General features: G+C 54.2%; 1 protein-coding gene across 2 annotated transcripts; it reads left to right on the forward strand.

Moving 5' to 3' along the window:
- Positions 1–275: 275 nt before the first annotated feature.
- Positions 276–27,595, forward strand: LOC111143815 (MAU2 sister chromatid cohesion factor). 2 transcript variants are annotated; one of them, XM_022497727.1, is made up of 19 exons: positions 276–596; positions 8,065–8,082; positions 8,488–8,553; positions 9,228–9,323; positions 10,462–10,556; positions 12,249–12,276; positions 12,576–12,731; positions 13,946–14,092; positions 14,179–14,269; positions 15,438–15,541; positions 16,092–16,169; positions 16,452–16,517; positions 18,462–18,548; positions 19,643–19,692; positions 19,888–19,965; positions 20,129–20,240; positions 23,027–23,117; positions 24,202–24,329; positions 24,698–27,595. In XM_022497727.1, exons 1-19 carry the CDS (start codon positions 321–323, stop codon positions 24,770–24,772), a joined length of 1,842 nt encoding a protein of 613 aa, XP_022353435.1. In that variant the 5' UTR covers positions 276–320; the 3' UTR covers positions 24,773–27,595. The 2 variants fall into 2 exon arrangements, with proteins under 2 accessions (XP_022353435.1, XP_022353437.1); XM_022497729.1 differs by having other exon boundaries at positions 18,462–18,545.
- The last annotated feature ends 210 nt before the right edge of the window (positions 27,596–27,805 follow it).

A 27,805-nucleotide genomic window follows, 5' to 3' on the forward strand; every position in this document is an offset into this window, starting at 1 on the left:
GTTATAGTGCGCATGGCCTGATGGGAGATGTAGTCCGTGTCCCCGAAGCAAGTCCAGCCACTGAGTTGATACCTGGAATCTTTCCCCAAGAAAAACAAACTCCAGCCTATTTGCAATGTCTGTTCTCAGTCCTGTGGACCACAGGGCACCAACTTTTTGCACACTTCCCCGGAGCCGCGGCCACTCCAAAGACGAACTACATGTTCCAGAATGCTTTATGCGGCAGCTATCGCGAGAGACGTGAGAAGGGTTCCTAGGCCCCGCCCCGCGCGCCTGCTTCCGCCTCCCTGTGGCGGCGGCTTGTTGTTGTGGAGGCCAAAATGGCGGCTCAAGCGGCGGCGGCGGCCCAGGCGGCGGCGGCCCAGGCAGCGCAGGCGGAGGCGGCCGAGTCGTGGTACCTGGCGCTTCTGGGCTTCGCCGAGCACTTCCGAACTTCCAGCCCTCCCAAGATCCGCTTGTGTGTGCACTGCCTGCAGGCCGTGTTCCCCTTCAAGCCCCCGCAGCGCATCGAGGCCCGCACGCACTTGCAGCTCGGTTCCGTGCTTTACCACCACACCAAGAACAGCGAGCAGGCGCGCAGCCACCTGGAGAAGGCGGTGAGCGCGGACCCGGCCGCGAGGGAGGAGGCGCGGGCTCTTTTCGGGGCCTGGCCTGACGGACTGCGACCCCAGCGGGCAGGGGCCGCCTGGCCTCTCTTAGGGGACCTGGGGCGCGACTTCCGCATGGGCAGCAGGACCCCGAAACCGCCAGCCTCTCAGGGACCCCAAGGGCCTCTCTCTGTACCTTACTTAATGTCTCTGGTGACAGGCAGGGTCCCAGGACCCCGCTCAGGGTACTTGAGAGTTGTCTCTTATCAGGAGCAACAAGGTCCCCAAATTCTTCAGGATTTCAGGAGCATATCATCTGTTGGCGCCTTAGAGAAGGCCACCAGATCGGCCAGTGGGATCTGCAGCTTCCAGTTCCTCAGGGCTCAGACCCTGGAGCATCAGCCTGAACACTCCCTCCTGACGTGACTCAGGATAGGAGAGGGTCAGGGTGACAGTACAGGCATCCCTTGAGAATCTGAAGTTTGGGCTCTCAGGAAATCTAAGAAGGGCTTCTCTCCTGGACCTGGAAGTCTGTTAAGTGTCTGGAGGGTATTGTGCCCCTGTCACTGATGCAGGGTATCATAGGTGTCAGGCTGAGGTTCAGAGAGAAGAGGTTAAAATCCTCTAAGGCAGGACTGAGGGGGCCCTAGGTTCCAGGACCACTTGGTTCGATGGGGTGGAATGGGGGGGATCTCCAGGCCCCTGCTCTGTCTGTATCCCTGGTGACTTCTCCTCCTCCGATCATTCGTTCCTCTCTCCCCTTCAGAAGAGAGACCCCATCCCCCCCAACTTGACTTGTGGGATCTTGGTGCTTCAAAGAATGTGGGAAAGTGGCTGTCATTGTGACCCTTCTGCCCTTGGTGTTGTTTCTTGTCACAGCAACATTGTGCTCCCATCAGACCAGGCCCCCATTTGCCATTTACCCAGCTTTATTTGACTTAACTGATTTCTTAAAAAGAATCAACTTAAGTTTTTGAAATGTATTGATCTGAGGTAAATCCCAGCCCACCTGTGGCCAGTAGTGAGTTGCCTTTGGAAGGATATCAAATGTTTGTTTTGCAGAATGTAGAGTTGGAAGGGGTCTTTAATCCTTGCTTGATCACCTTCCTTGTTTTAGGAGTGAGGCAGTAGGGGTCCCGAGAGATGAAGTGATTTGCCTAAAGCTACACATCAAGTTATTAACAAAACTGGCTCAAACCTGGGCTCAGGATCTCCAGCTTCAATGCCTAGACAATAAGTCATTATTGTTTTTATGAAATTTTTTATCCCTTTTATTCATTTAGCAGATACTTATTCAGTTCATACCAGGTGCTAAGATCTATTCTAGGTGCCATAGATCCGTGATGACTAAAATATTTCCTGTTAACGTGAGCTTATGTTTTCACGTGAAAAAGACAAATACTAAATATGTAGTAAAAGGGGAGGCCATGATAGAAGAACCATGGAAAATATGGTCCAGGGTGAAGAGATGGTGCTTTTTTGGGCAAAGGTAGTGAAATCTATTTGTAAGAGTGACACTTGAGCAGGCCTGAGTGGGATGGATAAAGCGAACCTGGAAAATGACTCAAGGTGTCAGGTCGATCCCAAGGAATGCCTGAGCTGTGACTAGTTGGTGTACAGTCTCTCCTGGGCAGTGATGAGGGAGAGATCAGATGAAGCTCCAGACTCTCCTGGGTGTGGGCATGCTGTAGGCTGACTGCTCTGGCCTGGTAGCCCTGTGCCTTCAGTGAAGAGTGGTTCTGAATCTCTCTCTTCTCTGGATTCACAATATATCCTTCCCCTCCCTTCCCTCGTCTTGGGGGTCATTCAGTCTTTTTCTAGCAGTGGTTCCTATTTGCTGTGTATATTGTCCCATTTTGCCTACCCGGTGCTGTAGAGAGGAAGCAGCCATGCCTCAGATTGCTTCCTTGTAGCCGCTGGGCTTTTGGACCCATAATTTAATCTCTTATGCTTGTGAAATGTCTTCCCTTGATTTTTTTTTTTTTTTAAAGATTTTATTTATTTGACACACAGAGATCACAAGTAGGCAGAGAGGCAGGCAGAGAGAGAGAGGGGAGGAAACAGGCTCCCGGCGGAGCAGAGAGCCCGACGCGGGGCTCGATCCCAGGACCCTGGGATCATGACCTGAGCCAAAGGCAGAGGCTTTAACCCACTGAGCCACCCAGGCGCCCCTCTTCCCTTGATTTTACAGAGCCCTGAATCTTGTGGGGTTTCCCACAGAGCCACAAGGTCCCCTCTGCACTCACACTAAGTTATACTTGGAAATCCCTTCCTTTCTGTCAGTTGCATCCGCAGCTGGGAATTTGTCCAGATTTCAGTTTAAGTGCTGTTCTCGGTGCTGTTTTTCTTCTGCAATTGTATGTAATCTTCCATTGTGTTGCAACACAAGTGTGTTTCTTGAATCTTCATTCTTTGTTAGTCCTTTGATTTTCCCCCAATCAGGCTGCTTTCAACTTTTATTGGTTCCTTTCCCAGACTCGCTCAACAAAAAATCATTAATATGTTCTACTTTTAGAAGTGTTTTGTTTCTAGTCCTGAAGAGCAAATGGCCAAAGAGGTTCCAGTTTCTTTTTAGGGCGCCAAACCAAAGTATCAAAAAGCATTTTTTTCTTTTAAATAAACTCTACCTCCAACATGGGACTCTAATCTCACGATGTGAAATCAATAGTTGCATGTTCTACTTTTTTTTTTTTTTTTTTTTTTAACTTAAATGATTCTTAAGTATTTTGTAACTATTTTCTCCTGGATCATTCCTTGTGCTGTTCTTTTCTGAACTAATATTCTGTAACTTTAAGAGTGTTCTAGGTAAAACTTTTAATGGGTCTCTGAACTTAGTATCACATTTGGCTTCCCTGTTATTTTCATGTCTTTTGTTTTTCTCTCTTGAGAAGTCCCCAGCCTATCCTTAGTAAGCACTTTTTTTTTTTAAGATTTTTATTTATTTATTTATTTATTTATTTATTTGACACAGAGAAATCACAAGTAGGCAGAGAGGCAGGCTGTGGGGGGGGGGGAGCAGGTCCCCTCTGAGCAGAGAGCCTGATGTGGGGCTGAATCCGAGGATCCTGAGATCATGACCTGAGCCGAAGGCAGAGGCTTAACCCACTGAGCCACCCAGGTGCCCCAGTAACCACTTTTTTAAATATAAGGCTCGATTATTTACCCTCTGTTTGCTTTCTGTCAGTGTCTAACTGCCTCAGCCACATTTGTAAACATTGTAGAAGGAGTATATTAAAGTAGATAATGTATTTGGGGTGTGCCTGGATGGCTCAGTTGGTTAAGCTTCTGCCTTCCGCTCAGGTCATTATCCTGGATTCCCAGGATCAAGCCCCATATCAGGGTCCCTGCTTAGTGGGGAGTCTGCTTCTCCCTCTCCCTCTGCACCGCCCCGCCCCTTGTGCCCCTCTCTCGCTCGCTCACTCTCTGTCTCTCAAATAAATTTTAAAAATCTTAAAAAAAAAAGAATAATCTTTATACTTACCAATCAGCTTCATCAGTTCTACCAACTTTGAAAGAATTATCTGTTAAGTGTTTCCATCAGAGGTATGAAGGATGTTTCTCCGTTGGCTCAGCAGCTTTCTCTGAGGTCAAAGCTGTTGGTCTCTCTGGTTCCTGCCTCTGTAGGCCTTTGGATCACCTGCTGGCTTCTTCATTCCCTGGGTCTGCTCAGCAACTCCTGTAGCTGTTGTGGCGCATGGCTGGACACTCCACCTGAGAGTCTCTCCTTTTAGATTATGGTTTTGGCAATGGTGTGTGTGTGTCATCAGAATTCTTGGCTGCTCTGGGACTCCTGGAGTAAATAGTTCATGGTTGTAAGAGATGTCGCTTTACTCAGAAATCTCTTGGCTAGAGAATTTGTGAAGCTCTCTTCTGTAGCTTCTTTCATATTGTGTTCCTTTTCGTTTCGTTTTCACCTTGGCTTTTTTCTTGCTGCATACCTGTGCCTGTGTGCATTTTCAGTCTTCTCTTGCCTTATTTTCACACTGTGGTTCCAGCAGACAGTTCCGTTGTAGTCATTTGCACGTCCTCCGTGGAATCAAGAGAACCTGCGTGTCAGTACTAAGATGTGTATCAATACCCTGTTAACTAAACTTTTGATCACATTCCTCTTGATCCCTTGGCCTAGAAAATACATCATCATCTTAGACTTCGCGAATTTGAAAGCCATAGAGGAGGAAGCGCTACTTTGCTGCGGTGAATTGTTCTCAATTTTCTATTTTTTTTTTTAAGATTTTATTTATTTGACAGACAGAGATCACAAGTAGGCAGAGAGGCAGGCAGAGAGAGAGAGGAAGAAGCAGGCTCCCCACGGAGCAGAGAGCCCGATGCGGGGCTCGATCCCAGGACACTGGGATCATGACCTGAGCTGAAGGCAGAGGCTTTAACCCACTGAGCCACCCAGGCGCCCCTGTTCTCAGTTTTCTATAATCCAGGTTGTCTTCCTTTATACACTGGTTGCTTTGACTGCGGTATCCTTGTTGGTGCCACGTTTGCTTTCTCTTTGGGTTTGGAATGGAGCTGCTTGTCAGTGGTGGTTTTGCTCCCTGACTTAGAAAGCAGCTCCCAACTGTGCCATCCAGATGCTTTTTAATTCCTCTTCCAGAATTAACCTGAGAATCTCTGGTTTACTTTCTCAGCAAGTGATTAAATGCTTCCCTTTCTCTTCTTAAGGCCCAAAAGAGCTGAGTTCTGGGCCTTTCATCAACAGGTGTGGCTGGAGCAGATCTTTAATTGCTCAGCATCGTGTCCTGCCAAATTCCATGCCCCATCGCTGGGAGCAAAACCTTGTGCCGAAGCTGTATCTGCAGAACTTGGCATTAAGCATTTTCAGGGAAGAGTGATCCGTGCTTCCTCCTGTTTTCATTTCTATTTTCTTCACTAACTCTCTGAGCCTCCCCTGACTTCAGGATGTGAAATCTGTCTAGGAACCATCCCTTCACGGTTCCACCAACTCACCCCTCTGCCTCCCCTCCAACCCCTGATTTCTTCCTGTTCCTGCTTGGAAATCATGGAAGTATTGTTGTCACCTTCTACATGCCAGGCTCCACATGTGGTCTTCTGAGGGACACTATCTCATTCGATCCCTGAACAAACCCATGAGGTAGGGACCACTTCTAACTTCTCATAGTCAAGGTCACACAGCAGAAGGAGGCAGGCTGGCTCCGAAGTGCTGTGCTTGCATCTGAAAGGAGTTGTGGTTAATAACTATTTCTGCACATTTTGGTGGTTTAAAAACCTGATTTTAAAAAACAACAATTATTTTGATTTTGAGGCACAAGAAGCCTTGAAACACACAGTGCTGGATGGTCTTCCAGGCATGAGAGATGGGCTCATTCACGCCCACCACCCCTCAGGGCTTGTGCTGCCACTGTGGTGACCCTCACTTCCCCCTGAGAGACCCAAGGTAACCCCAGGAACTTCTCAAGGGTTAGTTTGTATCCCTGCCCCGCAGCTGCAGGCTGCCCAGTAGTGGTGAGCTCTCGCTTGGGCTTCTTTCCCATCAGGAGGAAGGAGACATAAAAGCTATTTTTTAGCCTTGCGTAGTAAAACATACAGATCAGGTGGCAACTTTGAATAAAGTAGTCACCCTAGGTAAGGTGTTCCATGTATCTAATTGTGAGATATATTTTCTGATGTGTCCATATTTCTGGTTTGTGTATTTATGTTGCAAGTGTTACAAAGATACAGAAGTGAAGTCTTTTGTTTGTCCAACTGACAGTCCTGGGAAAGTGACTGACTTGCCCTGACACAGGACCAGTCTTGCAGCTTTCTCTGCCCAACCCTGTCTCCAGTCACACAGTTTCCTCCACTGGTTTCCCTTCTTCCAGATGGTGGTCTTCGGAAGCTTCTCTCCCTGCACTGAACTTCACCGTGGGGATGGGTGGTTTCAGTAGACAAGCACACCCTGACTTCTCTATTTACGGGCTCCATTGACATCACCCATGTGGCTGAACCTGGTCCTGCCTCCCCACCCCCCGGGGACCCTGAACCCCTCCTGTCCCTGCCACAGTGGGGGTTTGGAAGCGGACACTTAGGCAGGCTGCAGAGTGCCTTTTGCCTGGGCCCTGCATGTGTGCACATGTATGTGTGTCTGTCAGGAGCCCCATGGTGCTGGAGGTTTTGAGCTCTGTTCCTCTCTCCCTTTCCCACAGCGCCCCCTCCTGGCCCACCTATGTTTTGCAGGCAGCTGATCTCCGGCAGCTCTAAGGCTCTCGCTGCCTCTGACTTTCTGGGCCACCATTCACCCTTGGCCCAGAGGCATCTCTAGGCCTAAGACCAGCAGCTCCACGGGCCCTCTTCCTCCCTTCACATTCTCTTTGCTGCTTCTAGGTACTCTTAAAACCCAGATCTGATAGGGTGCTTCTGTTCTATACCTCTGACCAAGAAAGGCCCTGGGAGTGATATTGGGGCATTTTCACCCATTGGCAGTGCTCCCACATGGATGGCACAGAGATCATCAGGCCTTCCAGCCGAACCTTCTTGGACCTCTGCCTTTTTCGTGGGCTTTCCTCTGCCCCGAGTACCTCTTACTCCCTCTTTGCCTAGGGACAACTGCCCCCCTCACTTTATACACCCTCGCCTTTTAAGGCCCAACCCCAAGCATCATACCCCCCACACACACTGTTCTCCCACAGAGCATGGTGAGTCAGGGTCTTCTCTTCAGCTCCAGATCTTCCTGCCAGCAATTGGCAAGGCTCTGAATTTCTGTAGACTGAGTGGATGGGCCAGAACAGTGTCTGGCGTATGTTTGGGTCCTAGGTGGTCTGACAGAGCATGGTTGGTGTACTTCATGTGGTGGACTGGCCCATACACATCCTGACCATCGCCTCCTGTTGGAACGTGGAGCTGCAGGGCACAGCAGTCCCCAAGCGGGAGCATGTTATTTGAACCCTGTGCTGATGCGTGTGCCGGTAGAGGGTAGGACAGGGAGCTCAGGTCTTAGAGCCGTCCCTGCCACCATCTGGCCATATTTACCCACAGCAGTCCTTCTCAGAGCACTCCCACCTCCACTCTGAGGCTAGCTTTGCTCATTTCCAAGCATCTTTTAAATGTCACTTCTCCAGGAAGGACTGACACCTCCCGATCCACTCTCCAGTTGCAATTGATTCCTGTGTCATGATTTGCCGACTGTCCATGTACTGCAGTGAGTGGTACATGGGAGCTCTCGTCCTCCTGAAGCATTTCTGCTGTGATAGGAGGGGGCTCTGAATTTGACTTTGGGGGCTGGCAGGACAGAAAACTCCTGTCCGTAAGGGATCCCACAGGTACTCATTCTCTCTCCCCCAGGTGCACTCTGGTGATGGGATTGCAGGGAAAGTGAGCCTACCCTTTCAGGCCAAGCAGGCCACCTTCCCACTTAACTGAACACCTGCAGCTTTTGGTGATAGGACAACCTCTGTAAACCCCAAAGTAGAGCCAGTTAAGCCGGCATCCAGTATTTGGCTGAGAGTTAATCCTTTTTTCTTTTTCTTTTCAGTGGTTGATATCGCAGCAAGTATCCTTTTCTTATTGGTACCATTCCTGTTAAAGAAAGCTCCATTGCGGGAGGCGGGGGTTGGAGGAAAGATTTTGTTGTAAATTTGAATCCCCCCCCATGAAGCACCCCAAAGTTTTAGGCTTTGCCCCAGCTGAAGAATCCCTTCTTGGATGTGACTCCCTCTACAGACCAGCATCCTGTCCCTGGGTACCACCCATGCTCCTGCCTGTGCCCTGTCATCTAGCTCTTCACCCAGCTAGCACCAGACATAGAGGTTGCTAGAGGAGTAGGTGAACTTGACGTTTCAGAGCAGGCAGGGGTGCTCCTGTCCCACCAACCTCTACTGTGTAAGAACTCCAAGTTGTGGCCCTTTTGAACTGATCTCTTTGCCATGTCTCTGCTTCCTTAACTGGATGTTATTAGATCCAACAATTCGAAGATGTTAAATTTGAAGCAGCAAGTCTCTTGTCTGAGTTATACTGTCAAGAGGTAAGAGCACATGAAGGTTTCTGAAAGCAAAGTGACTCTCCCCATAGCAAAGGCACAATGGCATATTGGGGCTCTCAGAAGTGGACTCCCTTCTGGCTTTTACTACTTCCCCTTTTTTACCTCCCATGCCCTGGAATAGAGCATCCATGGGTCGTCACTTGCTATGAAGGCCAGCAAAATCTTTCCATAAAGACTGTTGAAAAATAGCTGTGTTCCTAGGTTCTGGGCAATTCATTTCTAAACAAATCTATATGCCTTCTTAACCTGGTTCCTGATCTCAAGCATAGCTGAAAATCACTTTTCCTTTCTTTAAGCAGCCACACGTGAGGCTCCTTGGGCAGCAGGGGGTGCCTCCTTCATATCCCTGGTCCCTCTCTCTGGTTGCAGAACAGGAAAGATGGCAATTTGTTGTCTAATTTGACTGTTCAAAACTTTGGGCTAAAGCTACTTCTCAGTTTAATTGAATGTGGAGTTATTTTAAGAGTAATGCAAAAACTTCTCAACCAGTGGGTCCAATAAATCTTCTCTTTTATTAATAAAGTAAATTGGCAGCCCACAAATCTTTTGGTGAGCGTGAACAGGAGTGGCCTTCTGGTGCCGCAGCTGTTCCATAAGGAATCCAGCTTGCTTGCCGGCTTGTTTTTTCCTTCCCAAACTTGACTGCTTCCTTTCAGAATTCCGTGGACGCAGCAAAGCCACTGCTGCGGAAAGCGATCCAGATCTCACAGCAGACTCCATACTGGCACTGCCGCCTGCTCTTCCAGCTCGCTGTGAGTACCTCGGGCCTAGCCAAGAAGGATGGTGCTCAGCAGGAGCCCTGACCTTGGGGCAGGCCCGCCCAAGTACAAATAACAAACTCCAGGACCCACTGGCCCTCCTTAGGCTGCTGCACTGAATGGGTGGGGGCACAGAGATGTTTCTTCTACCTGCTAAGCAGCCTCTGTCCTCTGCAAGACACCCCCCGCCCCAGGCAGCACCCAGGGTGATGGTGGGAGTGTCCATCCCCATGGGGGCTGACACAGGGCCTTGTCTTCATGTTCTCCTCCCTTCCGGTGCTTCCTTTGGCCTGTGTTCTTGTAAATTTGGGGAGCATTTCTTGCCAGTGAACCACTGTGTTTTATTATAAGAGTTGACCAGGGGACTGCCTATTGTAGGTCCCCTGCCCAGCCTCCCTTCAGCTCCGCAGACATAGTGCTCTGACACACTCCAGGGGTCGTGGGCTTTCTAGGCTGGGCCTTCCTCCCCACGATGGAGAGGCCTGCCAGCTGGGGGTCAGGATGGGGACAGGTATGCTCTACTGTGAGGGACACCTCTTTTGTTCTGGGCTCTGCCCACACCTCCCCCTCATTGGCTGGCCTCCAGTCTCTTCTGTCTCAGATCCAGCCTGCCTACCAGGCTGCTCTTGCCCACACTCCATGACAACCCTGTCACCTGCCTGTGCAGCCAGACTATGAGTCACCTGCCTTGGTCCCTGCAGGGGCCGACACCCCTGACCAAGACCCGGCACCTGCACCTGCTTTTGAACCTGTTGAGCCTTTCCTGTTCGCATTGTCTACAGACACTTACCCCTGAGGGAGTCCCTCCTCACTTGGGGCCCCTCTGGGTGCCTCCCTTGTAACTAGCCCCCAGAGGCAGTGACACACTCACAAAGTATTGGGGGTCTGTGCCCGTAAGGGTTAACTCCTGCCTCTGTGAGCCATCACGCTTAAATGAAGTATACTGTAGACGAGGTAGAGTTCTCTGCCCAAAGTAATTAACGTGATGAGATGATTTGGTTGATTTACCTCAAAACTGACACTGAAACAATTTGGTAGGTGTGTGGGGAGGTTCAGTTTTAAGTCACCAGCAGAGCACTAAGGTCTGGTACTAGGTACTGTAAAGCAAGTGTCATTACTCTCTCCTTTCTAGCAACTGCACACACTTGAGAAGGACCTGGTGTCAGCATGCGACCTCCTGGGCGTGGGGGCTGAGTACGCCCGGGTGGTGGGATCCGAGTACACACGGTAGGTACCCTCTCTCCACACCCCTCTCCCTCTTACTTGGAGACGGCCTGGCTGTCTGGTCCCGGGGAAGCAAAGAGCATTGGCACTCTGGCTTGAAATGGGGATCACTTTTGCACAGAGTAAAAACCATGAGGATGAAAGCAGCACCTGATGTCTCTTGCCCTGTTGGTTCGTGGAGTTGGAGGAGAGAGTGGACTGGAGGGGAGGGCAGCCTGCATTCTCGGGGCTTGCATGGATCTAGTGTCTCGTAAGATAAAAAGTGCTTATATGATGTGCTGGGCTGGTTCCTTGGAGGCACAGACACAGGAGTGGTGCCCCCGGAGGGCAAGCATGGTGTGCTTGGCAGTGCCTGCAGGCAGCCCCAGCGTCCCCGCTCAGAGGACACAGAGGAGCTTTAGATGTACAATAGGAGATAGAGGAAATGGACGTTCATATAGAAGAGGGGACGTGAGTTCATGTTACCTACAGAACTGCTTAGACCGAGGTCTGAAGACTGGTGCGCTGGGATCAGGGGTCAGAGGGCACTGGTGCTTCACTGTGTACCCTCTGTGAAGGCCTCCAGTCTATCTCTTTTTTTTTTACCCCTTAAAGAGCTCTGCAGTAGACAGGCACCAGGCACCGGTGCTCTTATTCTGTTTTATGCTTTAGGGTTCTGGAACATTTTGTTTCACAGGGGCTGATCTGAGCCCATGGAGTTGTTGGGAAAAAACTGTCCCCGTCTCCGTTCTCTGAACTTGAGACCTGAAAGTGCCCACTGGAGCCACTCAGCTTCCTCCAGGCTGTCCTGGACTCTTGGCCACCCTGTCCTGAGACAGTGGCTGTCACACACTCTGGTCCCACATTCCTGGCCTTTCCTGCCCGCTTTGTGCTGCAGCTGTCACTGGGTTCCTGGCAGCACTCAGGCCCCACAGGGCATGGGGGCAGCTGAACACTATACATGTTCACTCGAGAGTTTCTCCTGCCAGGTCTCTGTGCCACTGAGGACAGGTGGCCTGGGTGGGCTCCAGCAGAGCACAGCGGCTACAGGTCATTTGGCCCAGAACCTCTGACTACAGACGTGGGGTGCTAACATGTGACACCGTGAGAACTTTGATAAAAAGTTCCCAGCCTTACGTTTCGATGGCCATGAGGTAACAACGGAGAATGACGTGGTGGCCTAGAGCATAGACATCTGTTCTGTGTGACTGTGACCTCCCCACCTCACCCAGAAGACGGGGAGAATGGCAACTGCTTGATGGAGGGTCTGTTGTAGCACACAGGCACTCTCTAAAGACTGGCGGAACAGAAACTTTGCTTTTGAACAAACTGGGGGCCAGTGGGCTCTGCTCAGCCACAGGGACTCCTGAAAGCAGCAGCGCTGGCCTCCCACCAGCGCTTGCCCAGTACTATCCGCTGACAAGGAGCCCCTCTACTCTGTCCACCAGGCTGGGATCGTGGCATGCTTGCCATTCTGTACTCCACTCCTCCACACTTTCTCAGCACCTGTTTATGCCTTCTGGGCTTTTGAACCTCATGAACACCTAACCAGGCAAAAAAGAGATCACACAGGGTGAAGTAGAACAGCCTATGAAACAGACCTCACTGGAGACCACCAGGGACTGCTGCACATTGGGTCCCCGTGAACACTGGGGTGGCACAGTCTTCCCGGGAGGTTCCAGGACCTCACAGACTGACTCACCCTCTCTTTTCCAGAGCCCTATTCCTGCTCAGCAAAGGAATGGTAAGTCAAGGCTGGGTGGAGTGGGGCTGGTTTGGAGGACTTGAGGCCGGGCCCCGCTCACATGCTGCAGTGTAGCCTCTTAGGGTCCCTGACCCTCATACACAGCAGGCTGTAGCAAGGGTGAGGCTCTGGTGCCCCTGCTGGATTCAGAATGAAACTCTGATTCCAGGGATTTGTGCTAAGGAAGAAGCAATCCTGGGTTAGTTTTGTGCTCTCTCTGTACAGTGCTGGTGGTCCCCTGGAGGGGGGCAGATCTGGGCACTGAGAGGTGCTCCCAGCACCCATGCATCCCTCCCCAGCTGCTGCTGATGGAGCGCAAGTTACAGGAAGTGCACCCGCTGCTGACCCTCTGTGGACAGATAGTTGAGAACTGGCAAGGGAACCCCATCCAGAAGGAGTCTCTGCGTGTCTTCTTCCTGGTCCTCCAGGTGACCCACTACTTGGATGCCGGGCAGGTACGTAGTGCTTCCCACCCAAGGACTGTTGGGGAATGGGCAGGCTGTGAGCGGGCTTTAGGCCAAGACGTCACTTTTGCTGTTGTCTCCTGTCACTGGCCACATGATATGTCTATCATTAGAGGCTCAGCCTTCCCTACACACCTTGTCATGGTCTGGTACGAGTGCTTTGTCCCCATGGGCAGAGAGCACTGGAGAATGGGGGTCTCCTTGTCCTAGCATCATGGAGGGGATAGTGGTGGTACAGATGTGTGCTCAGAGCGTGGACGGCTGAAGGCATCTCAGGGCAGTTTGTGGAATCCATGAGAATACAGTGAGCATTGTGGCCTGGTGCCTGGCCCACAGCAGGTGCTCTGGCCATGTCTGATCACCATCCCCCAGCTGGTGACAGCTTTATGGAGTTTGAGAAGGGACCAACAGGATCAGCTGTATCTGGATGTAGACTGTAATCCCCGTGGGGCTGAGCAGCAGGTGCTTCTGTGTGTGCGAGAGCACCGCAGCCTTTTGGGGGTGCCACTCCATCCAACTTCCCCTGCCCTGGCCTAGTGACCAGCCACAGGCAGGACCTCTCTGGTGTGCGGGGAGGCCACGGGTAGAGCCTAGTGGGTGTCTGATTGGTAAGGGGCCTCCTCTGTTCCCCCATCTGCATCCAGCTGTGCCTGTTGGGCTAAACACCACACTCGAAACACAGGAGTATAGAGCAGACTCTCGTGCTGAGCTGATGGCTGCAGAAGTGGCCTGGGGGGCCTTGGGACAGGGCTTCCCAGTGTAGAGAGGCAAGTTTGTACAAACCATGGCACATACAGGACTCCCAGGGAGCAGCTTCATACCCTCAGGATAACCAGCAGCCCCAGCCCTACTCTCCTCTCCTGGGGTCACTATAGCAAAGAAGGAACATGGCTTGAGCAGGGTCTTTGAACAGGCTTCTCTCAGGCCTTGGGATTTGACCCAAAAGTGGGTGGTGGCGAAGTCTCAGTTTCCCAGATGACCTCCCTGGCCCAACCCTGTGCCGCAAGAGCCGGCTGACCCATCGGCGGCGGGGGGCCTCCTGTAGGCAGTGAGCATAGCAGGAGCTCCTGGGAGGAAGGGCCTGGGAGGTGACTGGACAGGCAGGACGTGGCTGGCTGCCCCATGGGGGCCTCGTATCCTAAGGGGCCTGGCCCTGGTGGGAGTCGGCAGCCCGTCAGCTGCGTGGCGCTGCTCGCCCACTGCAGGTGAAGAGTGTGAAGCCGTGCTTGAAGCAGCTGCAGCAGTGCATCCAGACCATCTCCACGCTGCACGATGATGAGATCCTGCCCAGCAACCCCGCCGACCTCTTCCACTGGCTGCCCAAGGAGCACATGTGTGTGCTCGTCTACCTGGTGAGTCTCCAGGGGATGGGGGCCACGGCGGCTGCAGCGGGGAGAGGAGGACCACAGTGACCACCGCTGTCTGGTCTTGTCACCAGGTGACCGTGATGCACTCCATGCAGGCCGGCTACCTGGAGAAAGCACAGAAGTACACAGACAAAGCGCTCATGCAGCTGGAGAAGCTCAAGAGTAAGTCTGGGGCGGGTGGTTGCTGGACTCTACTTGGCCGGTCATGTAGTCACAGCGCCCCCTGGTGGGTGGCCTGAGTGCCACCTCTTGTGTTGGCCTGAAAAACCCCGGAATGACAGCATCCTTGAGCAGTCACCATGAATCCCCCACCCTGTGGGTCTTGTTAACCCAGTTGGAAGATGGGAGCAGTCTTGGCTTGGAGCAGACCAGGCCAAGCCTAGGCTTGATCCTCGATCCTAGGCCAGAAGTGCTCTTGTGCCATCTCTGTCCTATCCCCTCACTGCTCAAGATGGCTATGAGGGTTAGTGGGTCCCAAGCTGGGCCTGTTGGGACAGCAGTGCTCAGTTCAAACCGATGGTGGCTGCTTTTGCAGTCTGTTCTCAGTGTTGTAACATGGATCACGCCAGGTGAGGCTGGGACTGGAACTCAGATTTCCCGGACTAGCAACAGGTCCTCTGGAGGTCGTGGGTTCTTCCTAGAAGCCCAACTAATCCATCCTGTGGGACCAGGGACCTTTGATTAGTAGGAACGCAGAGCCTCCCGTGTCCCTGGCTGGCTCGGCACCCCTGATAATCCTGTGCCCTCATCAGTGCTGCTGGGGGCGGAGCCTTCAGAACTGGAGAACCGAAGCCCACGGGGATGGCGGTTCTCTCCCTCCAGATGAGCTGGGAAAGGGCTGTGGGCGCCGTCTGGCTCCAGTATGAGGACAGCCTCTCAGGGAAGCCAAGAGCTGGGTTCCCTCACTGCTTCCTGGGGCCTGTTGCTCATTTGCACTCTCCTGGACTCCTGCAGCATTTCTAGAACCCACTGTGTGCCGAGCGCTGTGGAGCATGTCCCTGGGTCACAGTGGAGTGAGGATGGAAGGCGGATCTCTCCGGGAATTTCTTCCTCTTAGAACGCTCTAGTCACTAAAACCTGGCTCTGGGCCTGTCTTCCCGCCTGGATGGGGAGATGAACCCCTCACTCTAGGGTGCAGTGGCACCAACAGAGGTGACAGAGCTGGTGCTGAGCTCGTGCCCCACAGAGCAAATGGGCTTAGGCCTTGGCAGCCAGGGGGCCAGTGTGGCAGGAGGTGGAAGGACGCAGAGTCCTGAGGAGGCACTGTGTCCGTCTCCTCGGGTCTCCTTTAGCTGTGCATTGAGTGCTCACCCCCACCTCTCGCCCCCAGTGCTTGACTGCAGCCCCATCCTGTCCTCCTTCCAAGTCATCCTGCTGGAGCACATCATCATGTGCAGGCTTGTCACGGGACACAAGGCCACCGCGCTGCAGGAGGTAATGCCGCCAGAGGCCACGTGCGTGGGTGGGAGAGCTGTTGGAGCTGGCTGGGTCTCAGAAATCGTCCGTGGGAAAGTGAAATTTGCCCGGTGTGTGGCAGCAGAACATCTGATCTTGTCATTTCACTATACTTTGTTAGTTCGCGACCCCGACGGATGTGACAAATCAGTGCTCCTTCCCTAAAAGTTTGCATGCCCCAAGAACACAGGGTCTGAGGATTTGGGGTTCCCTGACAGTGATCCTAGCATTCCTCCTGCCCCAGTCCATACTCTCTGATGTTTAACTTCTTGAGAGGGTCGGGGGGGCCCTGAGTAGGGGTAAGGTGCTGTACGGCTGAGACCCATGTTAGAAAAGGAGGGTGAAGTGGGAGTAATGGACAAGGGTCGTTGTTCTCAAGGAGGTCAGGGCTGCACTTGGCCCTTGTGACAGATGCATCTTCTGGGACTTTGTGGCACACCTGTCAGCTTTAGGGGTCTCCCGAAGGCCACTGGGACACCGGGTGCCACCATAGAGACCTCGTGACGGTGAGCGTGCTCTTTCCTGGCAGATCTCCCAGGTCTGCCAGCTGTGCCAGCAGTCCCCCCGGCTCTTCTCCAACCACGCGGCACAGCTGCACACACTGCTGGTGAGTGCCCGGGCTTGCCCACCCCCAACCCCCTTCCAGCGAGAAATCCCATGACAGCTGCCCCAGGCGGGACCCAGAATGGTTCCAGTGGGCCGTATTCTGAGAAGCACCTGAAGTCGGAGTGGAGTTGGGTCCCAGGAGGAGGGAATCATTAAGCATGCCGTCTTTATGCCCCTTTGCGGGAGTAAAGCGCAGAAGTAGCCAGCTCAGCAGTCACTTGTCGAGTCGTGCAGCCCTGAGCAGTCTGCGTGGCCTCAGGCCCTCCGTGCTTCCTCCTTCCAGGGCCTGTACTGCGTCTCCGTCAACTGCATGGACAATGCGGAAGCCCAGTTCACCACAGCGCTGCGGGTAAGGTGCCGGCGCTCGCTGCAGGGGGCGGGCCCTGCCTCTCAGTGAGGAGCCGGGCACGGTCTGTGAGGAGGACAACCTCTGCACAAAACCGTGCTCTGTGGGTGACTGCAGCATTCAGCCTGACGCCGGCCGTGGCAGTGACGTGCCGTTTATCCGGGCCTTTCCGTGGCAAGGCCAGCGCTGGCAGCAAAGTATGACGAGGGATAGCTGTGGGCAAGGAGGCCTTTGGCCAGCCTGGGGTGGGGTGAACCTGGAGGGCCGCCATCAGGGAGAGCCCGGTGCCCACTGGTGCCACAACCTGTTCAGCCGCTTTCACTCCCAGTTCGCAGCCTTCCTGATAACCTGTGGGTTGGTGTTGGCTCCTGTTATAGCTGAAGATGCAGTGTCCCTCGGCAGGGCTCTGGGGCTCCCTGGAGCCACCCCAGAAGCCATAGTGGGTCTGCTCTCACACTGTGGCAGGCTGATTGCCCCGGGGGGTCATAAAGGAGCTCTGCTGGGGTGACGTCCTCGCCTCAGACAGGATTGCAACAGGCCAGGGGAGGAAGCTGGTGTGTCCCCTTGGACAGGGCCACCCCAGGCCTGGGAGTTGATAGCCCGGGGCCAGGTCTCGGTTCTGCCTGTCTTGTTCCAGGACCAGATAAGCACATCCCCACCTTGGCCTTGGTGTCCCCACAGGAAAAGGAGGCTGGCAACACCTTCCCCCCAGGGTCCGGGGGGGGGCAGTTTGCACCCTGTCAGATGAGGAGTTCTGCTCTGTCCCCTTGTGCTACTCTCCAGATCTCTTTGCTCCTGGGGTTGGGCTCAGCGGCATAACTGCTCCTCTGAGACGTTCCGTGTGGCTCGTGATGCTGCCAGCCCCGCCGTTGGTCTTGACAACATGGAAGAGCCTCTGGCAGCATGCCAGAGTCTGAAGAGTGGGCGGGGGACCCACTCGCATGGCCTTCTGAGCCTCTTCGTCCTTGCCCGCTCCTCTGGGCCCTGGGAGGCTCACACTGCTAGCTACAGTGGTACCGGGACACCCACACATGGCTGCCCTCTTCCCTGCAGTTACCCCGTGGCCGTGAGCCTCCCCATCTCAACATGCCCCAAGGGGCTGCCGCTGCTGCTGCTTTGATGGTGTGTGCCTCAGGGGAGGCGCTCTTCCCACACGGCGCTCCTATAGGCCACGTGGGAAGGGTGCAGCCAGTATACACGCTCAGACCCCGGTCCTAGACACGTGCTCTTCCTGTGGTCCTACAACAAACAGACCAGAGCATCATGCTCAGAGCAGAAGACCTCCTGGGCCCCCCTCAGTGCATGCTGGGGTCCTGTGGCGGGGGGCTGCATTTCCTAGGTAGCCCCAGCCTCCTACACAGCTGTGTTCACTCAGCCCCGATGGGAACCAGGATCCGGATACTGCTCGGGCTGCTCAGATTGGACTCTCGCTCGACCGTCCTCATTTCCCAAGAACTGAGGACAGCGGTCTACCCACCAGCAGCTATGAGCAGCGTCTGTGGTGCCCAGCAGCCTCTGTTACCCTCCTGGCGGCATCCTTCCCAGGGCCAGCACAGGCCTCTGCTGTGTCAGCCCACCCTGGGATCGCAGGCGTCACTGCTTGTGGTGTGGAGGGAGGGGCTGTCTGGGTCTCAGTCTTGGGAAACAAGCAGAAAAGAGACTGAAGTGTAGTGTGTTCTCAGGGCAGGATCAGGGGCAGCTGATTTTCCTTTTCTGTTTCCTAAGTTTCTCCTATTGTAGAGGACGGTTTTACAGTAAAGAGAGCTAACAGCTCTATGCTTCTGGGTTCTGGGAGGCAGGTTGGGGGATCTGTCTGAAAGGAAAGAAAAGGCATGATTACAGATTAGCTGCCCTGGAGGATTGGGTGGCTCAGCTGCCACTGAGTGGCCCCAGTGTGATGGGGCTATGCCTGGCCTGGCCCTCTAATGCCCATGTGTCCCGTTCTAGCTCACCAACCACCAGGAGCTGTGGGCCTTCATCGTGACCAATCTGGCGAGTGTGTATATACGGGAAGGAAATAGACACCAAGAGGTAGTAGGTGACATGCTTCATGTTTGGTATCTTTTCAACTCTTATTCGGGGAGGTGGGTTTTGGGGTGGTCCTGGGCACCAGCAGATCTCAGCAGCCCCAGAGTTTCACCTTCCAGCAGGGCTTGTCCTTGGAGGACAGGTGCTTCACACCAGGTTCCCTGTGCAACCCTCAGCCCTACGATTCCCTTCAGCCCTGGGCGCCCCCTCAGCCCTAGGGTTACCCACTCCCAGCCCTAGCCTCCTGCCTCCAGAGTATCGAGATTTAGTTGCTGTTCCACCTCCTTTCATTTTATCTTTAGTCTAGAGAAAGGTTAGCTGACCTCCCAACTTCTGGGTTTGGATGCATTGGGCTCCGGGAAGCAGAAGGCCCAGGCTTGTCTGCTCCAGCAGTTAGGAAGTGATGGGCAGTGTCGTCTAGGGCTAGGAGTGGGCTCTGTGGGTCACACTTGATGGGTCATGGGAGAGCTTGTCTTCCGTGTGTCTTTGCCTTCCCAGTGTCTGCCTCCTGGAGGTGCTGTGGGGACACTGGAAGCAGCTTCAGCTCACTTTAGCCATGTCCTTTCCACCTCCTTCCTCCTTGGCAGCCAGAGGAGACCTAGAATGTCAGTTCCGTGGCTGCCTATCAGAGCCTCCCAGGATTCCTGCACCTCCAGATAAACCCCTGGCCCACAAGACCCATGTGGGCCGGTCTTCCCACCGCGCTCCCCCACACTGGGCTCTTCTGACCATACAAAGGCTGAGACTGAACCACTGCCCTGACTGCCCAGCCCCCTCTGATGTGGGGCAGGCTAAGGCCGTGAGGACCCCAACCTTAACTCCTCACACTGGAGGCCATGATTGCCATCAGGTGGCGGGGGGGGGGCGGCGGTTAGGAAGTAAACAGCTCCATGCAGTCTCCGTAGTGTCCAAACCTGTCCTCGAAGGTCCTGACCCCACTCCCCACTCAGGTTACTCAGGCATGGGATTCGGAGTGAGGGCGTGATGCTCTCAGGTTGGGAAGATGCAAGCAGCCCTAGTCAAATTTAATGGTGAATTTGAGGCTGAATTTTCCTGTGTTTCAAAATGCAAAACGATCCTAACTGACATTTCTGCCACAGCTATACAGTTTGTTGGAAAGGATCAATCCGGACCATAGCTTCCCTGTCAGGTAGGCGGCCCAAGAGCTGAGTGCCCACTGGACCTGTTGTCTTCACGCTTTCGTTGCTCACGGGGTGGCACCGGTGCTTGTGGGACCCATCTGCCCTGTGTCCCCGATGCCTCTCGCCCCTCTCTTCTCACTCCCCTTTGGAAGCCTGCTGCACTCCCAAAAACACCACCAAAGTGTGCCCGTCTCTCTTGTCAGCTCACACTGCCTGCGAGCAGCAGCTTTCTACGTGCGTGGACTCTTCTCCTTCTTCCAGGGACGCTACAATGAGGCTAAGTGAGTATGGGGAGAGGACAGGTTGCCCCTGCCTGGCGCCTCCTGGGCTGGCCCTCCGGGTGGTTTTGCTCCCTGACAGCATGTGCTCAGGTCCTTGAGATGGCTGCAGCCTCTTCCTACTGATAAGGCGTCCGATGGGCCTTCAGCATCTGTTCTCACATAGGCGATTTCTTCGAGAAACTCTGAAGATGTCCAATGCAGAGGACCTGAACCGGCTCACAGCCTGCTCCCTTGTGCTCCTGGGCCACATCTTCTATGTGTTGGGGAACCACAGAGTGAGTGCCCGGGGCTGGGCCGAGAGGGGACCAGCACGGCGCTTGTGTACTACCACCTAGCAGCAGTTTGTATCCTGTGCCCCTCCGTGACCTTATCTCAGTAACCTCGCCACTGCTCCATGAGGCTGGGTGGGGGGGCAGCGGGCGAAGAGGATCTTTGGACCCTGGAGGGTGGGTCTGTGTGGCAGACAGGCCGGGTGCCAGCTGCAGGCAGTGGTCAGGCGGAGTCCCACAGGCTGTCCAGAGCCAGCAGGGTTGAGGGCAGGTTCCCCTTTCTGTGTGTTAATAGCTGGGGGCGGAGAGGTGTGTCGTCTCAGCCAGATCCCTTGGGCTCCATTTTGCCCAGCACACACAGTGTTGTCCTCATGGCACCCTGTGTTTTCACCCTTACCTAGAATGGCCCCCTGGGGCTGGTCCCCAGTGGGATCAGCCAACTCCAGGTCTCTGAGTCAGATGGGGAATCCGGGGTGTGCACTTACCTGCTCGCCTGCTCTTACCCCTCGGCCTCTCAAGGCTGTTTTGTAAGATAGTTTTGGTTCACGTTATGTAATAGGATAAAGTTCGTCATAGAAGGCACGAGAAACGAAAGAAAACGATTGTGTGTCTTCTGGCTCTTTCCCGTACCCGTCTCTGCCTATGCATAGGTTTTGTTTTCCAGGCTGTTCCATAATTTGGTATCTTGTCTTTCTCTGTACCACTGGGTGAGAGTTTTCTCCAGTGGCAGGCAGCAAGAATTTCAAAGTAGCCTGTGCTTCATAGTTCAGCCAGCCTCTCTTTAACTAACGTGGGGTCCGTGTCTTGGCCCATGGACTTTTATCTGATCAGACCCTGAGAGTGAGCATTTTTTACAACCTTGGCACGTCCCCCTCCCCATGGTCACATGACAAGCACTTACTGTGGCCAGGGCCTGAACACGAGGGACCTCACCACCCCTAAAAGAAGAGGACAAGTTTTGGGTTCTTCCTTCAGAGTGCAGCTGTGCTCCTTTTAGAATATCCTGTCGCCCTGTTCCTTAGCCTCTGAGCACACTTGGGAACAGTGGTCTCTCTGTGTGTCCGGGGGCCAGATGGGAACCAGGGCTCAACATGAGGCCCTGCTGAGTGTGGGCTGCCCGCTTCGTGTCTCAGTGTGGTGGATGTGGTTCTCCTGTTTTCCAGCTGAGGAGATTAAGGTCACAGAGCCCCAAACTGCAGACCCAGGCGTAGAGCCAGACCTCCCTAGCTCTCATTTGTCTAGTGGTCTCTCGAAGCCACCTTGAATGGGGCAGGGGAAGCAAACCAGCTTTTCAGCTGCAGCTCTGGTTCACGTTTGGGCTGATCCCAGGGCATCTTACAGAGCTCATTCAGGAACCTCCACTGCCCCTCGTGTGTCTGGGCCTGTTTGGAGTGACATGGGGGCGCCAAGAGCCCTCAGGCCTAAGCCTGGCCTCAAGCGGCTCCAGGTCTGAGGGAGATAGAGCCAGCTCTTCCTGAGCCTGCGAAGGCTGGATGGCCCACGGCTGTGTTTGCGAGCAGCCACACACAGGCTACCTCTCAGGATCGCACATCTTTGTACCAGGTTCTGTGGGGCCATAAGCTAGCATGGCGGAGCCTGCCTAGGAGAGCCAGGGGCCTCTCCTGGCAGCTTCCAGACAGAGGTCCAACCCCAGGCCTCGAAGAGAAGAGTAGTTTTTCGTGTTCTGTTGTGCATTCTGAGATCTTGGAAAGACTTTATTCAATTCTGAAAAGCTTGAAGACCCACCTGGAGCTCATCTTTGAGGGGCCCGCTGTGGGGCAGTGTGAAGTCATTGCGCTTTTGTGTTTCGAACACAGTCCTGCCTGTGTTGAAGCTAGGCCTCGGGAGCGGGTTTGGAGGGTTTACAAATCTCTCGGCTATGTGTGGGTATCTGCCAGTGGCTGCTGCACTGGGAGTTCTCCCCTGTCACCTTGAATCCTGCATCCAGGCCAGCAGAGCTTGTTGTCCCCAGGTTGAGCAGGGTCGGAACAGCGCTGCCAGTCATCATGGGGTCAGGAATGGGTGTTGAGGTCCCCCTGCCCCCTCTCAGCACATCCTAAGGATTAAGGGGGACGGCATTATGCAGTCACACAGTCGGGGTTGGAGAGTTAGCATGCCCTGGTGTCCCACAGCACCATGTGTCAGGTAGCCTCCCATGAAAGTGACAGTAGAAGAGACACCGCCCTGCCTCTTCCCCCTATCTGTTCAGCCCGCCTCACCCCCACCAGGGCAGACTGCTTCCTCCTCCCAGGCCACCCCCCCGGGTCTCTGAATGTGCTTTTTTTTTTTTTTTTTTTAATTTGACAGACAGAGATCACAAGTAGGCAGAGAGGCAGGCAGAGAGAGTAAGGGAAGCAGGCTCCCTGCTGAGCAGAGAGCCCAATGCTGGGCTCGATCCCAGGACCCTGGGACCATGACCTGAGCCGAAGGCAGAGGCTTTAACCCACTGAGCCACCCAGGCACCCCTGAATGTGCATTTCTAACCGGCTTCTGTTCTGGGTCCAGAGCTGACTACCTCTGGTGCTGTGGTTAGAGACAAAGGCACGTAGACTCGTGCAGGGCCAGCAGCGCCCCCATGAGAGCGGAAGAGCGGGTGCAGTTCATTTTCTCCTGAGGCGGTTGAAGAGTACATCAGAGGAGGTCATTTGAGATGGGCTCTGAAGTAGGAGTAGGAGCCTTCCAGGCAGCAGCAGGAGGGCACAGCCTGGGCTGGGGGTGGTGGGTGGGTGCTGGGCTGTCCCTGCCACTGGCCCCAACCCCCACGCCCTTCCCTGGCTGCTCTCGGTCCACAGGAGAGTAACAACATGGTGGTGCCTGCCATGCAGCTGGCCAGCAAGATCCCAGACATGTCCGTGCAGCTGTGGTCCTCAGCCCTGCTGAGAGGTGAGTACAACGGCCAGCCCTGCCCAGGCATCAGGGCTGCTGGGAGCCCAAGTCTAAAAGAGCTAAGGTAAGCCCTGATGAACTTGTGCCCAGACTGGGCCTCTGCATGCCGCACTCCCAGTTCTAGCATATGCTCAGGTGCCATGGCAGGCCCTATTTGGGGGCAGTAGACACTAGGCTTATTCATGACATCAGCTCCACACAGGACCAGTCCGCCCTCTCTACAAGGCCATTTCTTGGAGTCTGGGCGAAGAAGTGGGCTGTGAGTCCTAGCCCCCGGGGGCCCTCAGTTTTCCTCTCCGTGATTGGCTGTGGCAGTCGTCCCTATTGAACGGTACTGGCCAGGACACTCTGGGTGCCCAGGAGGCTCTCAGCAGGTGTCAGTGTCGTTACTGCTGATCCCTTCTTTAGATTGGGCTACTAAAATCCAGCGTTTTTTTTTTTTTTTTTTTTTTTTTTTTTTTAAATTTTTTTTTTTTGAGAAAGAAACAGCATGAGCAGGGGGAGAGGGAGAAGCAGACTCCCTGCTAAGCAGGCAGCCCTGTGCAGGGCTGGATCCCAGGACCCTGGGATCATGACCTGAGTCGAAGGCAGATGCTTAACCGAGAGCCACCCAGGCACCCCTAAAATCCAGAGTCTTGCCAAGGGCTCTGGGGAGGAGGCAGAGGGTGTGCAGTGGGGTTGTGGGCCCATGCAGTCTCTCTGCTTCCGGAGTGGGTATTGGGCATTCTGCTCTGGTGAGTTCCTTTGTGCCTGGGGCTTGGCCAGGACCTCCCCAGGAGGGCCAGTGGCCACAGAGTGCAGCCCTGAGGCTCTCACTGCCCAGCCGACCCTTGTGTCACCCACACTGCTCACCCACCTCCAAGAATGTGACTCAGGAGCTCAGGAGGGCATGTGTGAGCGCTGTTGGCAGTGGGCTTTGCTGACCTTGAGACAGGCATGGCTCAGGGCAGGTGGCATGCCAGATATACAGGAACTCGCTGGCAGAGTGGGCTTTGGACCTTAGGGCTCTACCCACGTCCAAGGGGAAGACGTGGGGCAGGGCAAGGTGGATCCACCCTATATGTGTGTATCCCACCCTTAGACCTGAACAAGGCCTGTGGGAATGCCATGGACGCCCACGAAGCCGCCCAGATGCACCAGAACTTCTCCCAGCAACTGCTCCAGGACCACATTGAAGCCTGCAGTCTCCCTGAACACAACCTCATCACGGTATAGGGCCTGGGTTTGGGGAGGTAAAATCGGGGTACTGGGTGACTCCTCAAAGCCTTGCAGCCTCCAGGAGGCACATTCCCTGAGAAGGGAAGTACACGCATGGCAGTCATCTCCTTGCATGTCTCCAGCAATCCCTAGCTCAGCTTAGACTCAGCGGCCCCCTCGGATGGGGGAGGCGGCGTCAATCCCCAAGTGGGTGATACACGGTGCTTCCTGGGGTCCCGCTGACTCAGGTGTGGAGGACAGAGGGCCCTGGCCGGGCATTCAGCCCAAAGAGAGCAGCAGTCCAGAGCAGACACGCAGCCCGGCACAGCTCTGCTCCTTCCTAGGAAAGACCTCACCTGTGTGTTCTCTGCCCTCTGCAGTGGACGGATGGCCCACCCCCCGTGCAGTTCCAAGCTCAGAATGGACCCAATACGAGCCTGGCCAGCCTCCTGTGAGGCTCCTGGAGGGAGCTGCCCAGCTTCTCAGGGCCTCTGTGGGGCCCGGTGTGTCCCCTACTTCCATCCAGACGGCACTTGAGCTTTCCTTGGAGGTGTGCTGGAGTGGGTGTCCCCAGGCCTCTTTTCTGACTGTCTTCAGAGCTTCCAGGTCCCCAGGCAGTGTGCAGGGCTGATTCCGCCCTCCCAGGAAGGGCTGGCCAGCCACTCCCACCATGTAACAAGACCCCAGTGCTGAGGCTTGCAGGTGGGATGTTGGAGCCAACTTTCCAGAGCCATCCTTTAAAGTGGACTTGAATTGCCAGTTCTGCTTCCACGTCTGAGTCAGGCCTTCAAGGGAGCGTGTCTGGGCGGGGAGTGGGGTGCCAGTTGCCAGGGTGGGTGGTACCGCTGGTGCGTTGCCACGTGACTTCCGTCGCCTGGGCCTCCGTGCCTGGCTGGAGTGTTTCCTCTGCTCACAGCAGCTTCCAGAGCCCAGAGGCAAAATGCCAGTTTCTGCCCCAGAATGGGAGGGAAGAAGTGATGGCGCATGTCAGGGACAAAAATGCACATCCTACCATAACACTTTCCCAGCTTGCCTTTCTGTCCAGTGTCCCCGCATCTGACAGCCAGGGCCTCTGGTCCGAAATCCTGGGGAATCCAGGAACTCGGCTTCCAAAACATCTGCACCTTGACTGGAGTCCGTGTCCAGCCATGGAGGTGCACGTTCTTGTAGACACGGGTGTGCACGTGTGTGCGTGTGTGTGTGGTGATTCACGGAGCTGGGGCGGGGGCTGAGACTTCTGTTGGCGCCAGCTGCCTTCCCCCATCAGCATCCATACTGCTGGGCAGGAAGCAGAGGAAAAGGGAGGGGACCCTCCTCAGCCCAACTCAGGGTGCCTGAACGAAGAAGGGGCTTGCTTCCTAGCAGCTCTGTGGCCTCCTCAGCAGAGGACATTCGCAGATGCCTGGTCCCTCACACTGCTCTCAGGAGGAAGGATGAGGAGACCTACCCGCCTTGGGTCTTGGGACAGCGTTGAAAGCTCTCCCTGAGCTGGACCCCAAGAGGCTCTGCCAGGCCCAGACAACCATGCTTGGTTCTATGTGCTCCTCTTGGATAGCTGAGGCAGTGCCCCCGTGGTGATGGGGGCATTGGGGGCAGTGGAGGTCACCACCTCCTCCAGCTTCCAGTGCCTGGGAGCATCCCCCCACAGAGGAGTGGTGAGTGGTCTTGCTAGTCGGGTGGCTTGTTAGTTTGCATCTTGTTATCCTTACACTGTGAGGGCTGCTTTTCAAAGCCTCAGTGTCTGACAGAAGGAACACTGGGATCACTCAGGTCAGCTGCTCAGGCCCTGAGGCCTGAGTGTGCCTTAGCTACAAGCAGGGCTGTCAGCAGACCTCCCTGCGCAGGGCCAGTGCCCTTCCCAGGCCAGCATCAGGCCACTGGGGGCCAGCGACAGGCATGCAAAGTGAGCTGCTGATTGGAGGCATGGGCTGGCCAGAGCTTGTCATAAGAGGACCCACCATCTGTGTGGCATCCTGGGTCACCCAGGAGAGCCTAGCACTGTCCCGTGCTGCTCAGGGCCACCTTCTTGGCTGACCCCGCTCTCCCCGGGGCCTATGAGGCCTACAGAGGAGGGTGTGACATGTGGCCACGAGATGCCCTGTCCTGTCTTCCTCCTCCGCTCAAGGGTATCCCCTAGGCCCTCCCCTCCACCCTCGGGACAGAGCCCCCCTCCCCTTGCCACAAGCTGCCCCTACTGGCCTAGACCCTGCACCGCCTGACCTCTCCAGACCCTCATTACTTCGATCACGCTGTGCATCATGTTTGTCTCTGCATATTTATTTAAGCCTTTCTTTGCTTCTAGGGCATTTTTTATGTAGAGCAGTTGAAATAAGAACCTCAAAACTTAACATCTGTCCTGATGTTAAAGTGCTTTTAGTGACCACTCTGTTATCTATGTTCATGTAAAGTTAAGGATAAGTTTTTATGTTTACAGCTAAAAATTCAGTACTCGATATTTAATATTCACTCTAGCTTTATGGAAGCCAAACCGGGTGTACATGCATTTCTGCATGTGCAAGCTTTGAACCTCCCCTTCCCCGTAGCATCTTCTGGTTACATAAAGCTGTCGTAAGTACCTTCCTGCAAATGTCCAAATCGAGTGCCTCACAGTTTCTCACTCAGTCATCAGAATTTAAGACAGGCAGCAAGTGAGCCCCCAGGGAGACCTTACACGGTGTCATAACTAAGTGGTTAGGAAGACCAGATTAAAAACTCCAAACCTTTCAGTGTACAGCAATGCAGGGGAGCAGCAGAAAGATCCCTGTTGGCAGGTAAATTACTGAAAGCTATTCTGACTCTCGTATGTTCCTCCCACTTCCTCTTGGGGTCCTCAGGGCCTGTAGGTTTGGGGGACTGGGCCGGGAGATCCCAGGTTCGCTGGCACGCATGCGCACATTGCTGCCTCCCCCGTGCTGGGTGTTTGCAATCATCCACGGGTGAAGCGAGGGTCCTCTCCCTGGGGTAAGCACTCCCCACCCTATTATTGGGAACACTGGCAAGGAAATCAGAAAAGGGCTGCCTGGTGCAGTGGGTAAATTTGTTGATTGCATTGTTTCTGTTTCGTTAAGGGTTTTTAATAAGTATGTTTGGCATATTGTCTTTTAATGGGTTTGTAATATCTTATGGTTTTAGCAGCCTGTAACTTCAGCTGGTGCTTTTAATCAGGAAAAAAATTTTGTAAATACAAAACATTGTTTAAAAGACATAACCATAGAACATAGATTCCCGTTTGTGGATTTCTTTTCCTATATATTCAAAGTAAAATAATTTGCACTCGCTTTGTCTTTGTCGCGTTGTCCCTCGTGTGCACCACTGCAGAGACAGCTCTTGCCCTCTTCCCGGGGCAGTGGGGGGCCGCTTGGTGGGTGGGCATCAGGGAGTTCTGCAGACCAACAGAGCCCAGCCCCCAGACTGGAGGACCTGGTGGAAACCTGAGTCCTCTCCTCTACTGATGATGTTCCTCCAGAACAGCCTCTCCTGGAGGAGAG

This window comes from Enhydra lutris, unplaced genomic scaffold (genome assembly GCF_002288905.1).
Source record: "Enhydra lutris kenyoni isolate GAN:26980312 unplaced genomic scaffold, ASM228890v2 scaffoldscaffold10, whole genome shotgun sequence".
Taxonomy (NCBI): Eukaryota; Metazoa; Chordata; class Mammalia; order Carnivora; family Mustelidae; genus Enhydra; species Enhydra lutris.